Consider the following 20,422-nt stretch of genomic DNA (forward strand, 5'->3'; position numbering starts at 1 on the left):
TAATGTTTTTTAAAAAAGAAAGCATATTTCTTTGAGGATTTCTTTTTTTACAAGTCTTTCTTAGTGTCCTGCAGATACACACCTCCCCTCCACTGGTGGCATCCTGCTAATCCACCTACCCCAGAACTTTTTCACAAAATGCTGGCCTCATCCCAGGAAAGAATATTTGTAAAATTAAATTTTGTAGTATGCGGAGACATAGTGAAGAAGAATCTGAGTCATTACGAGAATATTGCATCACAGTACTCTATTCTTTGTTAAAATTTGCTTGTCACTGTGTAAAACTTACCAACTCAGCAGTCTCCCAGTCAGAGTAAGTGACGTTTTTCTGGGCTGTGCATTTGCCTTGGTAATTATTCTGAAGCGAATTGGTACATTTGTAGTTCTAATTTTGTACAGCTACTTAACTAATTACTGCTGTCAGTTGCAATTTTTATCTGGTACTGATGTTCAGCTTAGCTGCGTGTTACAGCTCCAGTGACCACCTCATAGCCAGCATACTGTGTGTGTTAAAAAAAAAAAAAAAAAAAAAAAAAAAGGAAAGAAAAAAAGAAAAAACATGCAGATACCTGTCTGAGTAGTTGACAGAAATCCCCCAGGGCTTGTGCAGTTTGTTTTTGTTAAACATTTATAGTAGTGGCCGGAGTAAAGTCATTGACCCACTTGGGCACCAGCTGTTTAAGAAGCTGCCACATTTATAAAAGGCAGGAACATCAAGCAAGTGCTGCTTTTGCTCTTGTTTAGAGACCCTCATTAAATTATCTAGAGACAATAATCAGATAGCTGCTGTTCAAGTTAATGGCACCTCTGAGCCCCTGTCAAGAGAGCTTTATTTAATGCACGGCAGACCTGGAGTGGTGCAGGTGCCATTTCAGGCCCTCATTTAATTTAAGCTGCTTTAGTTGGCATGGCAACTAGTTGAGACATCTGGGAGACATTATGCTCAGGATTGAGATTTAGGAGGATTTGTGGTGTAGCAAAACAGAAATCTTATCATAATAAAATGCAGAGTAATGCTTTTGGATTTTTTTAATACTTTACATTAAAAATGAAATGCAAAGATGTATTGCAGCCAGAAGGTAAAGCATCAAATTTAAAAAGGCTGGTATAAATATTTAAGAGGGCCTTTGCAAATGGAGAAGAAAAATTAGAGGACTAGAAACTACGGTGCTACAGGGTTAGTTTTTTCTTTATGAAGTAATGTTAATAACTTTTTTAGGAATGCAGTTGTAATTGGGATTTCAGGTCAGAAAGCTGGCGATATTTATTTTCTAAAATGAATTTTTGTGTGGTGTGCTAGTGACAGGTGAGCAATTTGGCTGTTGTTTTTTTTAAATCAGGTAGGTTATGCAGAGCAACAGATGGAAAGAGAACATTGATTAGGCAGAAAGTTGAAAAACAAAGTTGAAAAACAGAAGGTGAAAGAAAGTTTAAGTTTTCTCTAGATGGTTGTAAGTGCGGTTTAACCTGTGCTGATTAATTGCAGATAATGGGAAGAAGAAGTAGAAGTTTCTGCTGACGCTGACTTGCTTACTGTGTTACCCAGAGATAAATATCTCAACAGAAGTCAGGGTTTGCTATTGTATTTCAGGCATGATATGTAACAGAGCTGGTTATGAAGAGCATTGAACCAACTGATAAGGCTCCTGCAGGATATGGTGAGATTTAAAAGCAAAACCAAACCCAAGCCTCGGGGCTGACCTAGTTCCCTTCCGCTGGTGTCAGAGAGGAGGCCAGGGCACACTTAAAAATGCCCCTGCGAGGTCGCGAAGTCACCGGAGCTTCTGCACAGCCGATCTGTAGGACAGGTAGCACCCAAGGCTGCGACTTGCTCACGTAAAGCAAAACCCTGTTCCTTTCTGTAGAGCAGTAGGGCAACGTGTGAACACGTCCGTGTGAGGAGGGTGACCGGGGTGTTCCTGATTCCTTCAGGCGATCCCTTTGTGCTTGTGGAAGGCTGAGCCCGCTGCCTGCCGCTCTGCCTTGAGCTGCGAGTGAACCCGGTGCACCAGGGGAGCGATGAGGTTGGGGCCCAGGAGATGGAGCTTTATTTCTAACTCTCCTTGATCTTTTGCACGACCTTGGCAGCGTGTGCCACCTCTCCGCCTCGCTTTTGTCTGCCTCGAACGTCGCAGGGCTTGGTGCGGCTCCGTGCTCAGCGCAGCAGCCTGTGAGGTGTTTGTGGTGCTGCAAGTAGGAGTTAATTAACGTTTGGCAGCCGAGCTTTACCTTCTGCAGCTGTGAATGTTATATCAGAGATGTGCTTTTTTGTCTCAGTTGGGACTGCTAACGGTAACTTTTAAAGCAGAAATATTTCTTAGTCATCTTACCCAGCTTATTTGATGTAAAAGTTGAAATAAGTGTTTTCAAAATTCTCAGTGTTGCAAGTTGAGTTCTTCCTGGAAGTTGAGATGCTGTGGTTTTGCTTTGAACTTTTGCAAGTGTTTATTACTGTAACACGTTCAGGAAATTGGCCCAGTGGTATTGATTTTGTGGGTTAAGATACGCTCCTTGTGTCTTCCATGTTCCTCCATTTTTGAAACATTTTATTTTTAGTATTTTCAGTGTCTCCTGAATAAATTAAATACCCTTCTTAATCTACACCTCACCTCAGGATAAGCCACAGCATTTTGTATCTCTTTGTACCTTCAGCTGTTTCTGTAAATTGTCAGAGGGCCCAGCTATGGCCATGTCTGCGGCACCTCAGCTGCTGGGCTCTGTTTGGTTTTTCATTTTTCCTTCAGACAGAAAATATTTTTGTTGGTCTTAGTTTTCTCTTCTCATGTTATAACTCAGAAGAGGTTTTATGGCTGGGGTTTGGATGCGTGTGTATGTGATGCTTGCAAAGGTGAAATAGCAGATACTGGGCAGCTTTGGGGAGGTGTGTGTGTTCCTAACAGTCTGCGTAACTGGACACGCAGCAGCCTGCAAAGAACTTCTGATGACAGGTTTTCACAGGCCTGCACGTGTCATGTTGATATATGTCCACTCTGACGGTGCTATTTCTGTTGCTTGTAATTTGTGGTTTACGGATTATAAGGGAAAAATTAAAATTTCGACATGCCATTAATTATATTAAGAATTTTATTTTGTTTTCTGAGTCGTGATTGGACTTGGGGATAATTTTGTAACAACTACCTTAATGCAAATGGTATTTTATTGAATAATCTTTTCTCTTTCACAACCTATTATTTATTTTCATTCTTTTAAGAGTTTGGAGACTGACCTCTGTTTCGTAAAGAAGCTTTATTCTGTGTTACTGTATAGCTCTGACCTGTAACAGCTCGAATTTCTAAGTTAGAGTAAATGTTTCAAGAGATTACATGCTGGACTTTCTGCTTTTGCCTTAACTAATAAATTGAAGATATGTTGTCACTGAATTGATGCAGAGTGACCTCCATAAGATTATCGTCTCTCCTCAGCCACTCAGCTCGGATCATGTCAAAGTTTTTCTTTACCAGATTTTAAGAGGTAATTTTTTTTTCTTTGAAAATGAATGTAAGTTATGTAGTACTGTTATATTTCTTTCTCTGTTTCTTAATGTTTGTTTTTAAGATGTCCTCATCTCAAATAAGTTTCCTATGGAAACTTGGCCTTTTTTTTTTTTTTTTTAATTTCATATTATGAATTAAGCAAGCACTAATTATTCTAGTTATAAGAATATGGCAGCCCTGCTGCCTTCTGTTATAGTACATGGGTGCAGACAGCAAGGCTTCATCCGCAGAGAATTTTTAACAGTCTATGAAAGAGTGAAGTTCAGGAGGGATGTGTGTTTTAACAGTCCTCTGATGCTTGTTGAATCAAGGTACAGAAAGGACACCTAGGCTGAACCAAACCAGTAAATATATAACTATATGCACTTAATGCATTTTTCGGAACACTAGTTTAAATTGTTAGGGAGCTGACCACTAAAGTGTAAGTTTATCTAAAACAAGTTACTACAACGATGATTTTAAGCATGGTTGTTTTGATCTTTTTTAGTTTATTTGGAAACTTCTATCCAAGAAATTAGATTATTTTGCTTGCCTTTTGAACATCTGATCATTGTCAGTCCAATTGCATTTCCATTGGCTTTATTTGCATAGTTTCACTGGAGTAAGCTCTCAGTAAGCAGTCAGTTTTATCTGGTAGTACATTTGTAAAGAGCAGAGCAAAGGAATCTGAATGATATCCGGTGGATATAGGCTACTGATAGTACCTGTTGTGCTAGAGAAAAGATTTACCCACCTAAAGGACAAAAGGCATTTGTGCCTGTGTGATTACTTGGTTTATGATGGCTGGGGGAATGCTCAAAACTCTTATTTGTTATCCAGATGGCAATGCAAAATTGTCATTTGAAGTTTCTTCAAGAATTATTTGACTTCTCCTTCATTTTGCATTTGACCTGAGAGCTGTGTTTGCCCAGTTTCATGCTATAATTTATTTGCTTTATATCTATATGCTCACTTAGCATATAGATGACACAGATTAGCTTGGATTTAATCTGAGTTTACTTCTGAAGTGCTGCTCTTAACTAGGAAACTTTTAAGTCAAATTTTAGTGCTGTAGAAATTAAAATTGTTACTGGGAAACAGAGCAGTAAGAGCCGTGTTGGTATTCCAGGGCTGTGATTACCACAGTATCCATGTCATAACCAGAGAGGTCATGTTTAGGTTTGGTTTTGTTTTGGGGGAAGACAAAAAAGACTGCTTAAATCACTCTCTGGGTCTGGTTTGTATACGCCAAAAGTTTTTTACGTTCATTGAGAGGTCAAATATGCACTAGATAATTGAAGTGAGAATTGCATTAAGATGAGTCAATGGGGAAGTCTTTGCTCATCCGGAGTTGCAGGACCTTTCAGGAAAGTGTTGTCAGCCTTAAACTTTTTTTGAGAAGGAAGAGGAGGTACTTATTTTAATTTCGTTTAATATTTCAGGTCTGAAATACCTACATTCTGCTGGCATTTTACATCGAGACATTAAACCAGGGAACCTACTTGTGAACAGCAACTGTGTTCTTAAGGTGCTACTTAAATTTATTGAAAATGTACATATGTGTATGCTGTTCGTTATCAATCAGATGTGTCTATTTTTTTAAACAAAACCATTTAATATGAACATTTTTCCTGTAAAGTCATTGTAAAAGAAAAAAAACAACTACAGATTCTTAAAAATAAATATAAATGAAATGAACATCTTCCATTTCCCTTTTCTCTCTACCTCTCCCCAAATCTATGAAAGCAAAGCAGACACAATTCTTTCGTCTGACTTGAGTGGGATATCTCATGCCCTCAGCAGTTTAGAAAGGCAGGCAGTTTCTACAGGTATGTGTTAGTGTTCAGTGTGCTAGTTATAAAGGCAATTCAGTATGCTCGAGATTCTTCCATTGTCTTCTTGGGTATATGAAACTTTGGAGGGCTGAGACAAGTTGAATAGTGATGCCAAATACCAATAAATTAAGTTTTGTTTACATTGATTTGCTAAGCATTCTAAATTGTGAAAATTTTGGTCTGTTTTCTTAACCCTTCTGGTTAAGGAAATTAAAAAAATATCCTCAGAGGTAGCCAAAGTGAGAGAAGGTTGAATCTTTCTGTAACTTTTTGAGGCATATCATGAACAAATGAAATCTGCTTTGGGATGAAATATTCTGAACCCAAGAGGTTGCCAATGTAATTATTTTTACTGCAATTTTTTGTACTCTTTTAGATTATGAATATTGTAACGCCAAATAAAAATATACTGTCATTTCAAATAAATTGTAGAGAGTATAAATGGATGCGGAACAAAGTAGTGTAATTTCTTCCTATTCCCTTTTCCCTTTGCTTATGCAGTTACAACAGATTATCTGATTTATTTAAATGCTGGCTTGGAATTTCCTACTTCGTTACCACAAGGTTACCTATTTGAAATGCATTAAGTGTTTTGGTTATTTTAATTTTTTTATTTACCTTCTCAATTTAGATTTGTGATTTTGGATTGGCCAGGGTGGAAGAATTAGATGAATCTCGTCACATGACTCAGGAAGTTGTCACTCAGTATTATCGAGCTCCAGAAATCCTGATGGGCAGCCGTCACTACAGCAATGCTATTGACATCTGGTCTGTAGGCTGTATCTTTGCAGAATTACTTGGGCGAAGAATATTGTTTCAGGCACAGAGTCCCATTCAGCAGGTATAATTAAATTTCCCGTTAAAAATCTACTGCATAACTTTGTGGAGTCTATTACTGATGCATTTTGAATTTCAAACTTGCTTTTATTTTGCTTGGTTTACACACAGGCAAAAAAAACAAAACCAAAAAAAAAACTACTTTGAAACACTGAAATGATAGCTTCTAGACAGTATTAAAAGTGGTTGTTAACATTAGCTTTTGAAATATGTATTAGTTATATTCCCCTGGAATCTGCTGCATTACTAAAGTCTACTGTAGTCTACTGAGATACGGTAAAGGTGATGTAAGTGGCGTCAAGGTTTTCGTAACAACTAATATGAAAAAGTAACACGTTTCTATCAATCTATTACTGAAGATACAGTATTGGCACTTGAACTATTCAAAACGCACCAGTAGGTAGTTTTGCTCAGACTACTTCATTGTAGTAGTGGTCAGGTATGTAAGGAGATGTTCCTTATTTTCTTCATCTTATATAGCTACTGCTAGGTGTAAAATCATTCGATTTTCTGGAACACGTCATCAACACTCCAGCAGTAAGCAAACTAATGCAACATGCCTGTATCTCTACTGTTCTTGAAGTGTTATTTTTAAAGTAGATCCACAGTGATGTCTGCAGTAAGGTATTAGGGATGGATGCTTTTATTCATTTATCTAAGAGCAGGAACAAGATGTGCTGTCATAAAAATGTTTCATGTCCTTAGTATTCATCAGTAGATTAGAAACTACATAGCAGCAAAATTGTGAGATGACTTACATTGACTGGCAAGAAATAAAAACACATACCAAACTTTTTGTTAAAAGGGACATTCCAAACCCTATACTTTTCTTGTTTGTTTATGCACGAAGTATTCTCATGGGTTTGAGAGACATTATTCACACTGATGTGCTATTTTAAACATTTGTAATTTGCAATGTTTTTGCATTGTGCACATATATATATTTTTTCACTACTGTGTCATGTCCAGTGGCTCTTACCATTGGCACCATAGTAGTGTTACTAAGTTTTCCTGGTAGAAGTAAGGCAAGAGTTTTAAAACTGACTGTGCTGCAGTTTCTAACTGTGATCAAGTTCATAAAGCTTTGCATTACAAAAGCAGACTGGAACTGGTGATTTTGGTATTTTAAAGTTTGGATAGTAGAATATTGAAATAAATGAATATATCTAGGTTACTTACTCAAGTTACAATAGCTAACTGTGGATAAGAATGTTATAGGATTTCTTACAAAAAAATTAAGACATGAGATAAACTACCATGAGAATTAGGGAATACCATATTTGAAAATGTTTCTGATTATCTGGCACCTCCTATTTTTTTCTGATTATCTAGCACCTCCTATTTTTTGTGAATATACCAGGCTTTTATGGTATCTGTTCCATGTGTGTATTACAAAATCATATTTTTCCCACATTGAAAAACCTCAAGGTCTAGGATTTTTTTTTCTCTCTAGTTTTCCCTCTCCTTACAAATGTAGGTATTTTGCTGTCACTCCTCTGTGAAGCAATGACAGCCGCAGCGAGGACGTGGTCAGTACAGGGTTAGGAAGTTGCACGTACCTCGAGGCCCCCTGCAACCTCTAGGGTTTCTGCTCACACCAAGGGAAGAGTAGCATGGTTGGTGTGTAGACAGTAGTCACATTTCACAAGTTGAGACCAACAGTCAATGAGTTATTTTCACGCATACAAGGGCTGTGTAATGATGATAATGGGTTTATTCTCAGAGGAGAGGTAGGCAGTTGCTCGTTAGCATGAGTAGATGTGGTCACGAGGGAACACTTGGAGCCAGGGAGCTGAGCTCACCACTGGCAGGAGTTTTTTGTTTTGTTTGTTTGACTCCTGCGGGGTTGGCTTTTTTTATTCAGTAGAGGAGCATATGCACATACTTTTGCAGAAGTAAGGTGAATGCTTGTCTGCTGCTTTTAAAAATTAAAAAGGTGAATGAAATGTCATTTCATTTAAAGCTGGTAGCAGTTTTAAGCAGAGCATCATCTTAGTTCTTTTTTAGGTAGTTTTTATGTTCCTTACAGCCAGCACCACTCCTCTTCTTTCCTCACTCCTCTTCTTTCCTCTGGTGCTGGATGGATATAGATAGATAGATACGGTTTGTTTGCTTGTTTTACTTATTTTCCCCATATGTTGGATTTTTTTGTATAAGGCATTTGTACTGTAGTTCTGAGTTTTTTTTTCATCTTCTATGGAATTATTTGTGTTGATATTTTGTGAAAAGTGCAAAATATTTGTGTAAAGTAGAAGTTGACCTGGTTTGGGATGACTTTGTGTGGTATCTTCGTATGCAATGCTTATGTTCAGTTGAGACTGTTTGGTTTTTAGAATGAATAACACATCATTAACAGCACTTCTCAGTTTTTTTCGTGATATAAAGTTGACTTTTGAAATTGCAATAAAATACATTACTAAACCAATAAACAAAATAAAGCTTCCAAACTTTAAAATCTTTTTTTTTTCAGTGAAGCTACAAGTGTTTGCATTTGCTGTCTACTAAATGTATAGGTTAATCTTCTTTTGTTTGCTATCTGTAAAATAGTGTTTCAAATTGATTCAAACTTTAAGTTACTCTAGATTAAGAATCTTCTATCATAGTGAAATATATTAATAAGTGTCGAAGATCTCAAATTTCTGTGTTCTGTACCTGCAGTTGGATTTGATCACTGACCTGTTGGGAACACCATCACTGGAAGCGATGAGGACAGCTTGTGAAGGCGCCAAGGCACACATACTCAGGGGTCCTCATAAACAGGTACTGCTGGAGATTACTGGCCTTCTTAGCACTGGGTCTAGACTATCCTTCACTTAGCCTTCACAGCGTAGGATTTCCTCTGTGCAGGATGCTATTGCTGCATTGTCATGGTGTTTTACATCTTGATTGTATTCTCAGGCTGGGGAGGAAAAAAGGTGGTTGGCATGGCATGGCATGTATGTTTGTAAATATTTGGTTTGGATCTCTGATCTCAGAGTTGTCTCTGCCTGTAAACTGAGTTAAATTTTCCAAAGGTGGTTGTGTTGTTGCAGTGGCACTACTTAATAGTGAGTTATTCAAACTCCAATTCAGGCAAGATGGTTTTTTTTCCACTAGTAAAGTGCATTTCTGGCTTTTGTCTTGTACGTATTGCTTGACTTGCTGATACAAGCGACCATCTCCCCATTTTTTGAAGAGGCAGTGTTTTCATAGCTTTTTCAAATGAAGATGTTAAATGTAAGTGATAATGTTGGCAAGAGACATAAATTAAAACTGGCACAATAGTTCAGAAAGCCCCAAAGGGACTCCTCTACTGACAGGAGCAAGAGTGTTAGAAGTGTAAATCGCCCATTATCCAGATCTGTAACAGAATAGTCCAGTAACTCATCACCAAGGGTCCCCTCAGACATCTGTTGGGTGAACTGCGCTGTTTGTGAAAGATTTAACAACATACTGAAAACTGAGATACAACATTCAACATAACTGATGTAGAATTTAATTTAAAAAAAAAAAAAAAAACAACAAAAAACAACAACAACAACAACACACAACACAAACCCAACAACAAACAAAAAACAACAGGAAAAAAATGGGATGGTATCATTATACTGACTGGCCAATAAAAAGAGCAAATGAAACATGCTGTTAATAGACACAAAGAACTGCTTAGGCAGGAATGCTTAGTTCAGTAATAAAGCAGTATGTCCACCCAGTTTAGCCATTTATGTGATTGTTAGATAGTAAAAATTAACAAAATGAGTAACCTGTACATGTTAATACGTGAGATCTTTCCAGGAAAGTTTGCATATTTATTTTCTCCATGTTGAAGCAATTTCTCAAATGTCTACTCACCGCAAAGGAAGTTACCATAGAAATGAGCATTGAATATATATTCTGCTGTATTATTAATGTGGGAGTTCTGCCTCCTAGGCAATCTTGATTCACTACATTGTGGTCTGTATTCTATTTTATGAATTTTTTTTCTTTTAACATTAATAATGGGAGGATTTCCTTAAGACTTTCTCTGCCGGTTTTAAAGCTAATCAAATCTAACTGTTTTTGCTGTCACATGCTGGAAGAGCTCTAAGTTTTAAGCCTGTATAGTCTTGCACTTTCAATATTTGAGTTGTTTAAAAAAATAATAAATTTGATAGTACCTGGAACTGGGAGAAATACATCCACTGCACTTTATATAACAGTATATGAATACATCCAAATACTTCATGGAATGTGTTCTTTTTAAATTCTGATGATCTGATAATCACTTGACGCTTCCAAAGTGCAGTAGTTGTCCTCTAGATAGGAGCAAGCAAGAACTTTAGAATTTGCTAGACTTCTTCAGTTTGTTAAGCCTGGCTAATTATCAAGAATTGAAATGGATACAAGAATGTCTTCTGATTTTTCTAATCCCAGTGTGAAGGCTGTTCCACAAGCTACTGAAACTGTTTTTTACCCACTGAATTACAGGAGTGCAAAAAAGCAAGTGTGTTGAAATGGTATAAAATGTTTCTAACAGAGATATATTGGCCTATTAGTTATAGGAAACAACCCATAACCAATTGGGTCCATGTCGAGGAAAATAACATTCTTCATGGAATGCTACAGAAGTTGAACAGTCTTTGGAGCTGGTGTGCTCATTTGCAACTTGGAAATAGGGGTTACAGTGCACCTAGTTGATTTCTTTACTGATTATTTCTGTTTACTGTGTCAAGCACACTTCATGTTTGAATGCAAATTCATGGCTTTTGATCTTTAAAAATGGAGATCACAGTAATTATAAATAACTAAATGTTACCCGTTTCTTAATTAGAAAGGAATTAACAGGAAGAGAAAAACGTTTGAAGCAGACAATTGCTTTCTTGCACAAACTATTTTTCATCAATTTAGGTGAGAACAGGAGTTAAGGGGTAAAGTATTGGGCTGCTTTATGTACAAACAGATTAATGCGTCAAGTTTCTGATTTCAACAACAACAACAAAGCCCCGTATGTTGTCGTCATAAAATCTTGCATACTGTATAGACTACTTTTTTTGGTTTTGTATTTACCAAATTGTGCCTCAAACTGAGTTTTAAGTGAACTGAGGTTGCTCAACTAGCAGCGCTAGTTGGAGCATCTCCTCCTGCACTCATGGAGGACCGTGAGCAGGGATTCAGATTTCCTTACCATATTCCCTGCCAGAATGTGCTGACCCACTTCTAAAAGTAAAATGTGTTGGAGCTCATTCCCTTTGCTGTGCTCTTGCATTCTGTTATGGAGGAAGGAGACCCAGTATGATGCACCATATTTGCTGAAACGCCTGAATGTTGATTCTATGATAATCAAATCTTAACAGGAATTCAGAGGTTAGCAGTTTCTTCCTACCTGGCTAGCACTCTCTTATCAGGACTGTTTCTTATCTCTAGCAGTGGGCTTGGTTGCAGTTTCCCAAGCAAATGCTGTTCGCAGATACTCCTGGAGTGACAGACAGCCTGCCAATAAGGGGCATACGTGTAGTGGAAAAATGCATCCCTGTTTGTACTGGATGCAGCAGGCTCTATAAATGAGGAATGCTATCATATTTTTCTGCCCCAGTATGCAGGTGAAATCTACTTAATCACAAAGCCTGGATGACCGTACTGTTTTGCATAGATGGTATTTACTACTGAGAAAATCATACGAAGCTACCAAATATTACAGCTTTATATGCTATAGCCTGCACCAAATACAGAGAAGTGCATGGTGCTGTATTCGGTGTTGCAGATTTATACCTCCACAGTGACACTTTTTAAAATCTTTACACAAATGGACAAATCTACAAAAACTGAACAACTTATATTTATTAGCTTTGCTGAACAGATAGAAGCAATAGATGCCTGCCAAATATTAGCACCGCATACCAGTTAAGTCTGCGTAGAGTTCATGCAGTTCTGGAAGTCCTGCAGATCCACGCAGCTGTAATACATGGTCTAAGTTTGGCAGTGAATATTGCCCCGTAAGTACACCAGCTAGCTTTCAGCTGACGTTATAATTTTTTGCAGAATGCTGTAGTCATTTCTGTCCGTAGGCTGGTGTATTCTGCCCCCACCTCAACTGCAATTAATCATTCACTTGCTGGTGTGAATGCTATTTCAGTTTTCATGGGAGGAGAACCAAGGTGTATGTGGGGGTGGTTGTGTGTATGCGCATTGGTTTATTTCCTTTTCAAAAGGGGAAAAAAAAAAAAAAAAGAATTTTTAGGAGTTTGGGGATAAATTTTAAGAATTTTGGGGCTTGAACAGTAACAGACTCCATGGTAGGAATTTTCTTTGGAATAGTGCCTGGCCTAAATCCAAGGGGCAGGGTTTTGCTTGGTTGGGTTTTTGGTTTTGTTTCTGGCAGGATTCTGTTCTCATTTTCTTCTAAGTGTGAAAATTGAGACTCGCCCCCTACCCCAGTACTGCTTTTTTCACTGTGAAGGAGAAACTGCGCAGTTGTTTGGCGACACTTCATTTACTTTGAAGACTTACTGTAGTGCGCTCTACTGCAGTGACCAAAAGCACTGGCCTTAATGCACCCTTTATGAGGTAGTGAAAGCTTTTTCAACTGAATTATTGATGCAAATTCAACAAGATTATAGTGTGAAAGAATTAAAACTTTATTTTCTGTTAATCAAATTTAATTTACGTAGAATTTTTTAGGAAACTTTTTTATTCTTTGTGTGTTATGTTTTCTGTGCATTGATTTGGGAATATGAATAATGGAAATGAAGCAGAAAAATACAGTGCTTGGTTTTGGCAAATGACATAGTTGTGGCTTTAAAAAAATATCTTGGAAGCTCAACCCAGAGAGTCCCTGATGTAGCTGATGCTTTCAAATGAATGGCATATAATGGTAAAGTTTTTATTGTTGATTCTTTCTCACTCTGGATATCTTCAAGCAGTTACTTCGTGTTAGGAATTGGCGTGGGTTGTCTTTGCATGTTGCTGTCTTTGTGTTAACGTTCAGTTTCAGAGTCAATTTCAGAGTCTTGTACTAGAGAATATGTGAACGTTGTCAAATGGCAACCTCGTATGTCAGGTAAAACCTTGTTAAAATATTACCTGCCTGTCGAACTAGCGGGGCCCTTGCTGAGAGGGGAGGAGCAGCCGGCCTTGTCCTCACGGCTGCCTGGCAGTGAGCCCTGCTGAGGGGCTCGGAGCTTGCCCCAGGCCCACAGCTGGAAGGCAGGTTGTGTCCTTGCAGTCCCGACAGCGCTGGATGTAGCTAAAATCTGCTCTAACTTGGGCATTTGTGCCGCAAGGGTTTTGCACCCTCAACTAAAGCTGGAAACGTTCAGAAGGGACAGGCTGACGCGCTTCTGTGTGCATGGACAAGCTGAGGAGGTACAGCAGGGAACGGGTCTGCGGTGCTGATGTGGCCGGTGTCCGGCTGCTGCACATTGCCTGCCGCGTTCCTGCAGCCTCTGTAACCCCGAGGCACCATGCGCTGAATCCCTTTTCCCTTCCCTTCAGACCTGGGGAGCTGCCCTGCTTCTTTCTGCACAAAGTGCTGGATGCCTGAAGGTCATTTTAATTGCACTAGATGACACTGTCAGTTAGATATGGATTGGCTGCGTAAAGAAAAGCAAAATAATCCATCATTTGGCAGTCATTGAGATCAGAACAATGAAATACTGGAAATGACGTGGGCAATCAAAGCTCTCAGCAGCACAGCTTCAAGTAGTGTTTACAGAGAGAAATAAATATCTCCCCTAGAAAAAGGACTCTGCGTTTGCACTAAATGTTGAAAATAAATATTTAAGAACTAGGCAGGCGGTGGTTTTATAACAAGTGAAAGTTAAAGACAACCCTTCAAGAGGCTTCAGAAGTGCTAGGTGAAAAATGGCATAATGTGCATGGAAGACATGTATTTGGGGACTGGGAGCACTGCATTATGGAATTGGTCTGCCACATGCCTTGGATGTAAAGTGGAAATGACAGTAACCTTCCCAGTAAAAGCACTGAAATGTGCTGATTAAAGTGTAAGACTATACATGGATGACTTCTGATTCCATCTTGCCATGTTTTTGTGGTTATAATTTAAGAAAGCACTACAAAATTTGGTGGTTACTCTTTTATAATGGTTTTAGAAAATTGCTTAAAACTTTTTCAGCATCAGTTACAGCAGTAGTTCACCGAGAATAAAAATTTGTTTGTCTTGTAGCTGAGGAATGACTGTTAGCATTGGGCAGCTATTGGTATTACCAAATTTGTTTGTTTGAGAGAAAAAAACTTGTACTTTGTAGGTTTGTATTGTGGTTAAAGCAGCAACTGCTCTCTGATAAATGTGGTGGTTGAAATATGGACATGTCCAGGGTTAACATCTCAACTAAGGAAAAAAATCATCAGTTAGGTTTCTTTTGCAGTTGCTGTGTTAGTGATTATGCTCTTGTTGGGTAGCTTTAGCTAGTGCATGTCCTTCGTAGCATGAAGCTTGTCCCCAGTAACTCTAGGACAGTGCATGCTGTAGAGGTATTTTCTGGCTGATGGATCCGCTGGGATAACTATCTGTGCTTTTCTTTCCCATATTCCCTTACAGCCATCCCTTCCTGTCCTATATACACTTTCCAGTCAAGCTACTCATGAAGCAGTTCATCTCCTTTGCAGAATGTTGGTCTTCGATCCAGTAAGTATGCTTTAAAATAATTTGAATACATTTTATTTTAAAAATGTTGGTTGTCTGCTATGTATATGAATATTGTTAGTAAAGAGTTGCTTTAACTGACTTTCTTCTAGATTGCATTTCAGAACTTCTGGTTCTGTAAAAGACATAAAAGTATCATCTTATAATTGGTCGATTAATTTCCCCCTGGAATGGGTATTTCACAATTAAAATCTGTCTTTTGAAGAAAGCTCTGATGGAGTGAGAGAGATGAGGGTGTTCATGAATCATGCTATCTTTTCCTAGCTAGGTGTAGGTAGCAGAACATCAGATACTTTGATGCAGTTCTAATTAGAGACACGTGGGTGTTCATGGTCTTGCAACACACGAAAAATTCCTTCTGTGACACAGTCACAAAGCAGGATCTTTTTTTCCACTGAGCATCTGTTTTTCTAATAGAAATTTGCTGCTTTGGATTTATTAGATCTCATCTCTTTGAGCTTACTGTAAAAAAAAAAAAAAAAGTTACAGGAAAATCTGATACCTGAATCAGGTGACCTTAGTTATTCAGGAAAATCCCCGAAATTTTAAATGAAAAATAGAAAATTGACTGAACAGCAAAGGACGAAGCTTGTAACTGGTAAAGTTTTCAGAAGGCAGTACAGTACCTCTTGAATAAAAAATAATTAAAAAAAAAAAAAGTCTTAAGATACCTTTACTGGACAAAAACACAGACATGTTATAACATAACTTATATGTATTTTTTTTTCCTTTCTATCTCCCCCAACATTCAGAACACTGTTTATTCCCAAATCACATTTCAATAAATGAATAAATGTTTTTGTTTTTTGAAGAACACGGATAATCCTTTAGAAGAGTTGATTTTAATTTTATCTAAAAACTGTCCAGGGAATTGGGACACTTGGGTTCTAGTTCAAGCTTTGCCACTGTTTTTGCTTTGTATTTTTGAGCAAGTAACTTTTATTCCTGTTTTTTTTTTGTTTGTTTGTTTGTTTGTTTGTTTTCTTAATCTGTTTATAACAATGGATTTCATTACACCTTGAAAATGCAATAGCAGTGATGTCTGCAGTTCTTTAAAATGGAGAATGTTCTCCTTTTTGGTGTTGGACACTTAGAGCCTGACTACTCAGGTTAGGCACAAAAAAGTCACATTAATGTGAAAATAGACTGTAATTTAATCCCTTACTCTGACTGCCTTCCTCCCTTCTCTTCCTTCGCCACTTGTTTTCTGAAACATGACACGTAAGGGATTTCTAAGAACTCTGGGTGCCATATGCTGAATTATACTGGCCTCAGTAATGCTTAAATTTGTTTTACTTTCAATATGTACTTAGGGGCACATTAAAATGTTTTGCAGAATATGGACTTACAAAATGCTGTATTTGCTAGCATTACAAAAAATAAATATGGGTTTTATTTTTGATTTATTGCAGGAGTCCTAACTTTAAGGTTATATGGAAAAAGTAATTATTGAAAAAATTATTTATAGAAATCATCTTTAGCAGCATTTTCTATCATTAGCTCTGGTACGGAAAGGTCAATGTCATCTTAGCGATGCTGCTTGTTTTTAAGTAAATTGTTCCCCCTAGTGGCAGAGTGTTTGCAAAGCTAGAACTTTTCCTGACAACTAGTCCTTCACCGTCATCTGGGGTTTATAAAACAACGTTGAGTCTTTACACTGTTTCAATACCTCAGGAGATACACTAACTTTTTTTTTTTTTTTTTAATTTCTTTAAATGCATTGTTCCAGTCCAAAAGAATATCTGCTAAGGATGCCTTAGCTCACCCATATCTCGATGAAGGGCGGTTGCGATACCACACTTGTATGTGCAAATGCTGTTTTTCCACATCTACTGGAAGAGTTTATACTAGTGATTTTGAACCCATCACTAATCCCAAATTTGATGACACTTTTGAAAAGAACCTCAGTTCTGTTCGTCAGGTTAAAGGTGAGTAGTAGTTAAATCTTTGCATATGCTTTTATCCTCCTGCTCCATCCTCCAGTAGTATATAGTTAGGATATGCAATCTGGATGCATATACAATGCAAGGTGTCTTTTTTTTTCCTTTCTGGTACTTTTCTGGAACAGATGATGGAAATAATTTGAATTGGGATTTAATCTATAACTGGTTATCATCAATTCAGTACTAGAGTATTGACTGACAGTTTTATTTTGTATGCATTTATTTCAGTGTGCACATAAAGTTCTGTGTGAATTCCTGGTAAGAGGTATGCTATCAGATTAGAGCTAGGTAAACTGGAGTTCTTTTATCCTTACTAACATGTACTTTTGGTGAAGGAAGCTTTAGTTTCCTCCAGTCTGAGTTTCATTTAACTGAAGCACAAAGCTTTAATCTAATAGTCTGTTTTTTTTTTTTTTTTTTATTTTTCTCCTATTTACAGAAATAATTCATCAGTTCATTTTGGAACAGCAGAAAGGAAACAGAGTACCTCTCTGCATCAACCCTCAGTCTGCTGCTTTTAAGAGCTTTATTAGGTAACTGTATGTAATCACATCTGATATTAATTCCCATTTATTATTAATACAGAATTCATACATCCATAATGTTTTTGTTTTGAGTTTCCGAGGATAAGAGAGGTCCATAGATAAATTCTGCAAAAAATGCCTTAAGCATGTGTGTAGTTACATTTTTAAAATAACTATACAAACACTTAGATTATATGAATACTTAGAATTCAAATAAAATGTGTAAAGGTTTTGAGTAATATTTTTGTAAATACAGAAAAGCACAGTAGTCAAGACTAAAAATTGGGATTGAAAAGTTGAGTTCTGATTGTAAAATTGCACTGTAAAAACATTGAAGTGAATGACAATTATAGCTAAAGTATCGTTAAGGAAGTAAGTAGGTAAAGTATACTGAAATAGTCATTGTCAGTGTTGTTACCTGTTGGTCTTTTTTGTTTGTTTTGTTTTGTTCTTTGGGGGGTGTGGGGAGGGGATGAAATGTTCGCTTACTTGAAATGTTTGCTTACTGGTCAAGCATTAACTTTCTTGTCTATTAGCTTTTGCAAATGAACACTGATTTTCTGTGTCAATTGCATTCTAGTTCCACAGTTGCTCAACCGTCTGAGATGCCGCCATCTCCACTGGTTTGGGAGTAAAGTGGAAGATAATATACTACTGAAGATGTAATGTAGCTTTCCACTGGAGTCTGGGATTTGCAATTCTGGAGGTTAATCATGCTTGTACTGTAATTTTACTAATGAAGTTTTAAATTAACAACCACTACTTGTACAATATGAATAATATTTAGAAATGTACTAGACTTTTAATCTTGTAAAGTGGTTGTGCTTTTAGAAGAAAATATTTTACCCAGAGTTGCACGTGTTTTATGAATTCTAGTGCAGCTGTGATGGCTCAGCTCAGAACAAACAGAATTGAACCAAATTTGGGAAGGATTTTTTTTCTTTTTTTCTTTTTTTTTTTCTTTTCTTTTTTTAATCAAAGAGAGCTTGTACAAAAAGATAGACATACATTTTGATATTGAGCCATTCCTGAAGATTTGGGGTTTTCTAAAACTAAGGAATACAGAAAACTTGACTGCGACCAATCATGAAGTCATGTCAGATGACAGTGACCACGGTAGGTGGGCATGTCACCTGGTGATCCAATCTATAAATAGCTTCTCACTAGAGCTGTGATGGTGATGTGTGCTGTTCTAAAATCAGATGTTGTGAGTAGAGAGAATGAGTTTGTGACTAGGAGAGACTAAACTTCTGTTTCCTTACCCAGTATAAATATATATATATATTTAATCTATTTTTATTAGAAGTTTTTTCTGCTCTTTCTTACATAAAAACCCCCCAGCATGCATCTTCTATGTGTGTAAATAATTCCATTTATGGGCTAATTTCAGAGATCCCTGACATCATTGCTGTATAGAGAGAAACTAGCTTGCACATTTTAGGTCTGTGAAATTTTGTGAGAATTTTTTCCTGCACTGGACAGTTGAGAGAAAAAAAAAAAAGGAAAGGAAAAAAAAGCACATAGGGAATTATGTTAATTGTGTTTGTGTCTTTAGGCAAAGCTGTGGAAGTCTTGAAATGTCACAGTAGTAAATAACTTTTATTACTTTTTGGCTAATTCTTTTTCTGTTGGAACACTGAATTCTGTGCATATGTATATATGAACACAAATTGAAGGCCTCTACCTCCTGGAGTATACAACTTGGTTTGTTTACCTCCACATGATTTTTTTTTTTTTAAGTTCAGTGTGGAGACTTGAAACTTGAATGTCCCTTCCAACTTTTATATTTAAAACAAGACTAGAAAATTGAAGACTGTTTTTCACCTGTACAAAGAAATATTAAAGGGTGGTCTTAAAATTTGAACATTGGTCTGGAGAAAAACCATGGTGTTTGTTATGGACAATTAACTGTTAAAGTTATTGTAAGTTATCTGTATTTAGCAGAGTATTTTCAACGAGTGATCTGAGCTGAAATTGGAGACTATTAGTAAGTTATGTTTGGAAGTTTTAACTTCAATGAAGTAATTATTTGCTGTGAAAGAGACAAACATTGAATAACTGAACAAAGATGGTGCAATATCTTTGTTTTTTATGAGGCTCCTGAGAATAAAACCAACTGAAGCATTTCAATTCACTTGAATGAGAAACGTGTTTAATTAAAAGAGCCCAAGAAGACACTGGTATGAAAGGTAAAATCTCAGAGGTTGGTCAGTTAATGTGGCACACTTGCTGGTCACTTTGTAAAATGTAGATTTGAAGTACAGTGGTGAAAACATTAAATGTGACATTTGAAAAAGAAGTGTGTTATCTTTATTTCCTGTCTCATCTCCTACCTTTATTTAAGATTCGATTGTTACAATCTTGATTAAATGCTGTCTAAAAGAATACAAGTAAAAAGAGTTTATAACATCTTGTTTCGGGCATGGTTTTGATTTCTTTACACATGCATCTGCATACACGCATATATATGAACATATATGTGACTTTAATGATATTCATTTACTCTTTAAAATTGATCCTGGATAAAGGCAAAACTTGCTGATTAAATGAAAACAAGCAACTTACTGGCACTTGAGAGGTTGAAAGCCATCCATGCAAGTGTAGATTTTACTCTATTTGCAAAGTTTGTGACATTTTTTACAGTGCAAATGCTTTTATCTTTTCTATACTCGAAATGGAGACAATCCAACATGCAGTGGTGTTGCAACAATATGAATAAAAATGTTCATGTTTTATGTGTATGACTTGTTTAAACAAATTGAACTGTGTAGTTAAAGCCTCAAGACCTCATAAGAACTGAAGTGACACAAGGAGGATAAGCCTTCTTAGCACGGTCTGCCTTCCCAGGGGTGCCACAGATACCGGGACTCAGGTACATGCCTCTTCTTCCAAGTCTTCATACGCTTACGAGATAAGTTTTAACATGTTTTAGAACTGGTGATGCTGGTGTCATTATTGCTTCATGGCTGCCAATTGCTGAACTAGTTTTTGTTCATTCACTGCCATTTTTTATTCTGTTTGTTAGATTCTCCTTCAGCATAAGACTAGGAAACAAAGGTACATACAGCTGGGTCTTTGCATTTTGACACACAGTTTTGTTAGGGTATGAGTGCATAAATGGTACAATTAGTGAAGTTTACTTTGTTCATCAGTGTATTTTTTTGAGCTCATCGCTAGAGGCTCATGAGTT

At 37.1% G+C, this 20,422-nt stretch overlaps 1 protein-coding gene across 2 annotated transcripts in view; it reads left to right on the forward strand.

Moving 5' to 3' along the window:
* NLK (nemo like kinase) overlaps positions 1–19,973 on the forward strand; it is a 48,903-nt gene extending 28,930 nt beyond the window's left edge. Inside the window, exons 5-12 of one of the 2 annotated variants that reach the window (XM_084493497.1) lie at positions 3,365–3,471; positions 4,916–5,001; positions 5,940–6,149; positions 8,804–8,905; positions 14,661–14,747; positions 16,495–16,693; positions 17,148–17,247; positions 17,813–19,973. In XM_084493497.1, coding sequence (XP_084349623.1) covers positions 3,365–3,471; positions 4,916–5,001; positions 5,940–6,149; positions 8,804–8,905; positions 14,661–14,747; positions 16,495–16,693; positions 17,148–17,245 — 889 coding nt within the window. In that variant the 3' untranslated portion in view covers positions 17,246–17,247; positions 17,813–19,973. The remainder of the gene's footprint in view (positions 1–3,364; positions 3,472–4,915; positions 5,002–5,939; positions 6,150–8,803; positions 8,906–14,660; positions 14,748–16,494; positions 16,694–17,147; positions 17,248–17,812) is intronic. The other variant, XM_084493496.1, reaches the window with a different exon arrangement.
* Positions 19,974–20,422: the final 449 nt, after the last annotated feature.

Source organism: Aythya ferina (assembly GCF_964211825.1).
Source record: "Aythya ferina genome assembly, chromosome: 19".
NCBI classification, from domain to species: domain Eukaryota; kingdom Metazoa; phylum Chordata; class Aves; order Anseriformes; family Anatidae; genus Aythya; species Aythya ferina.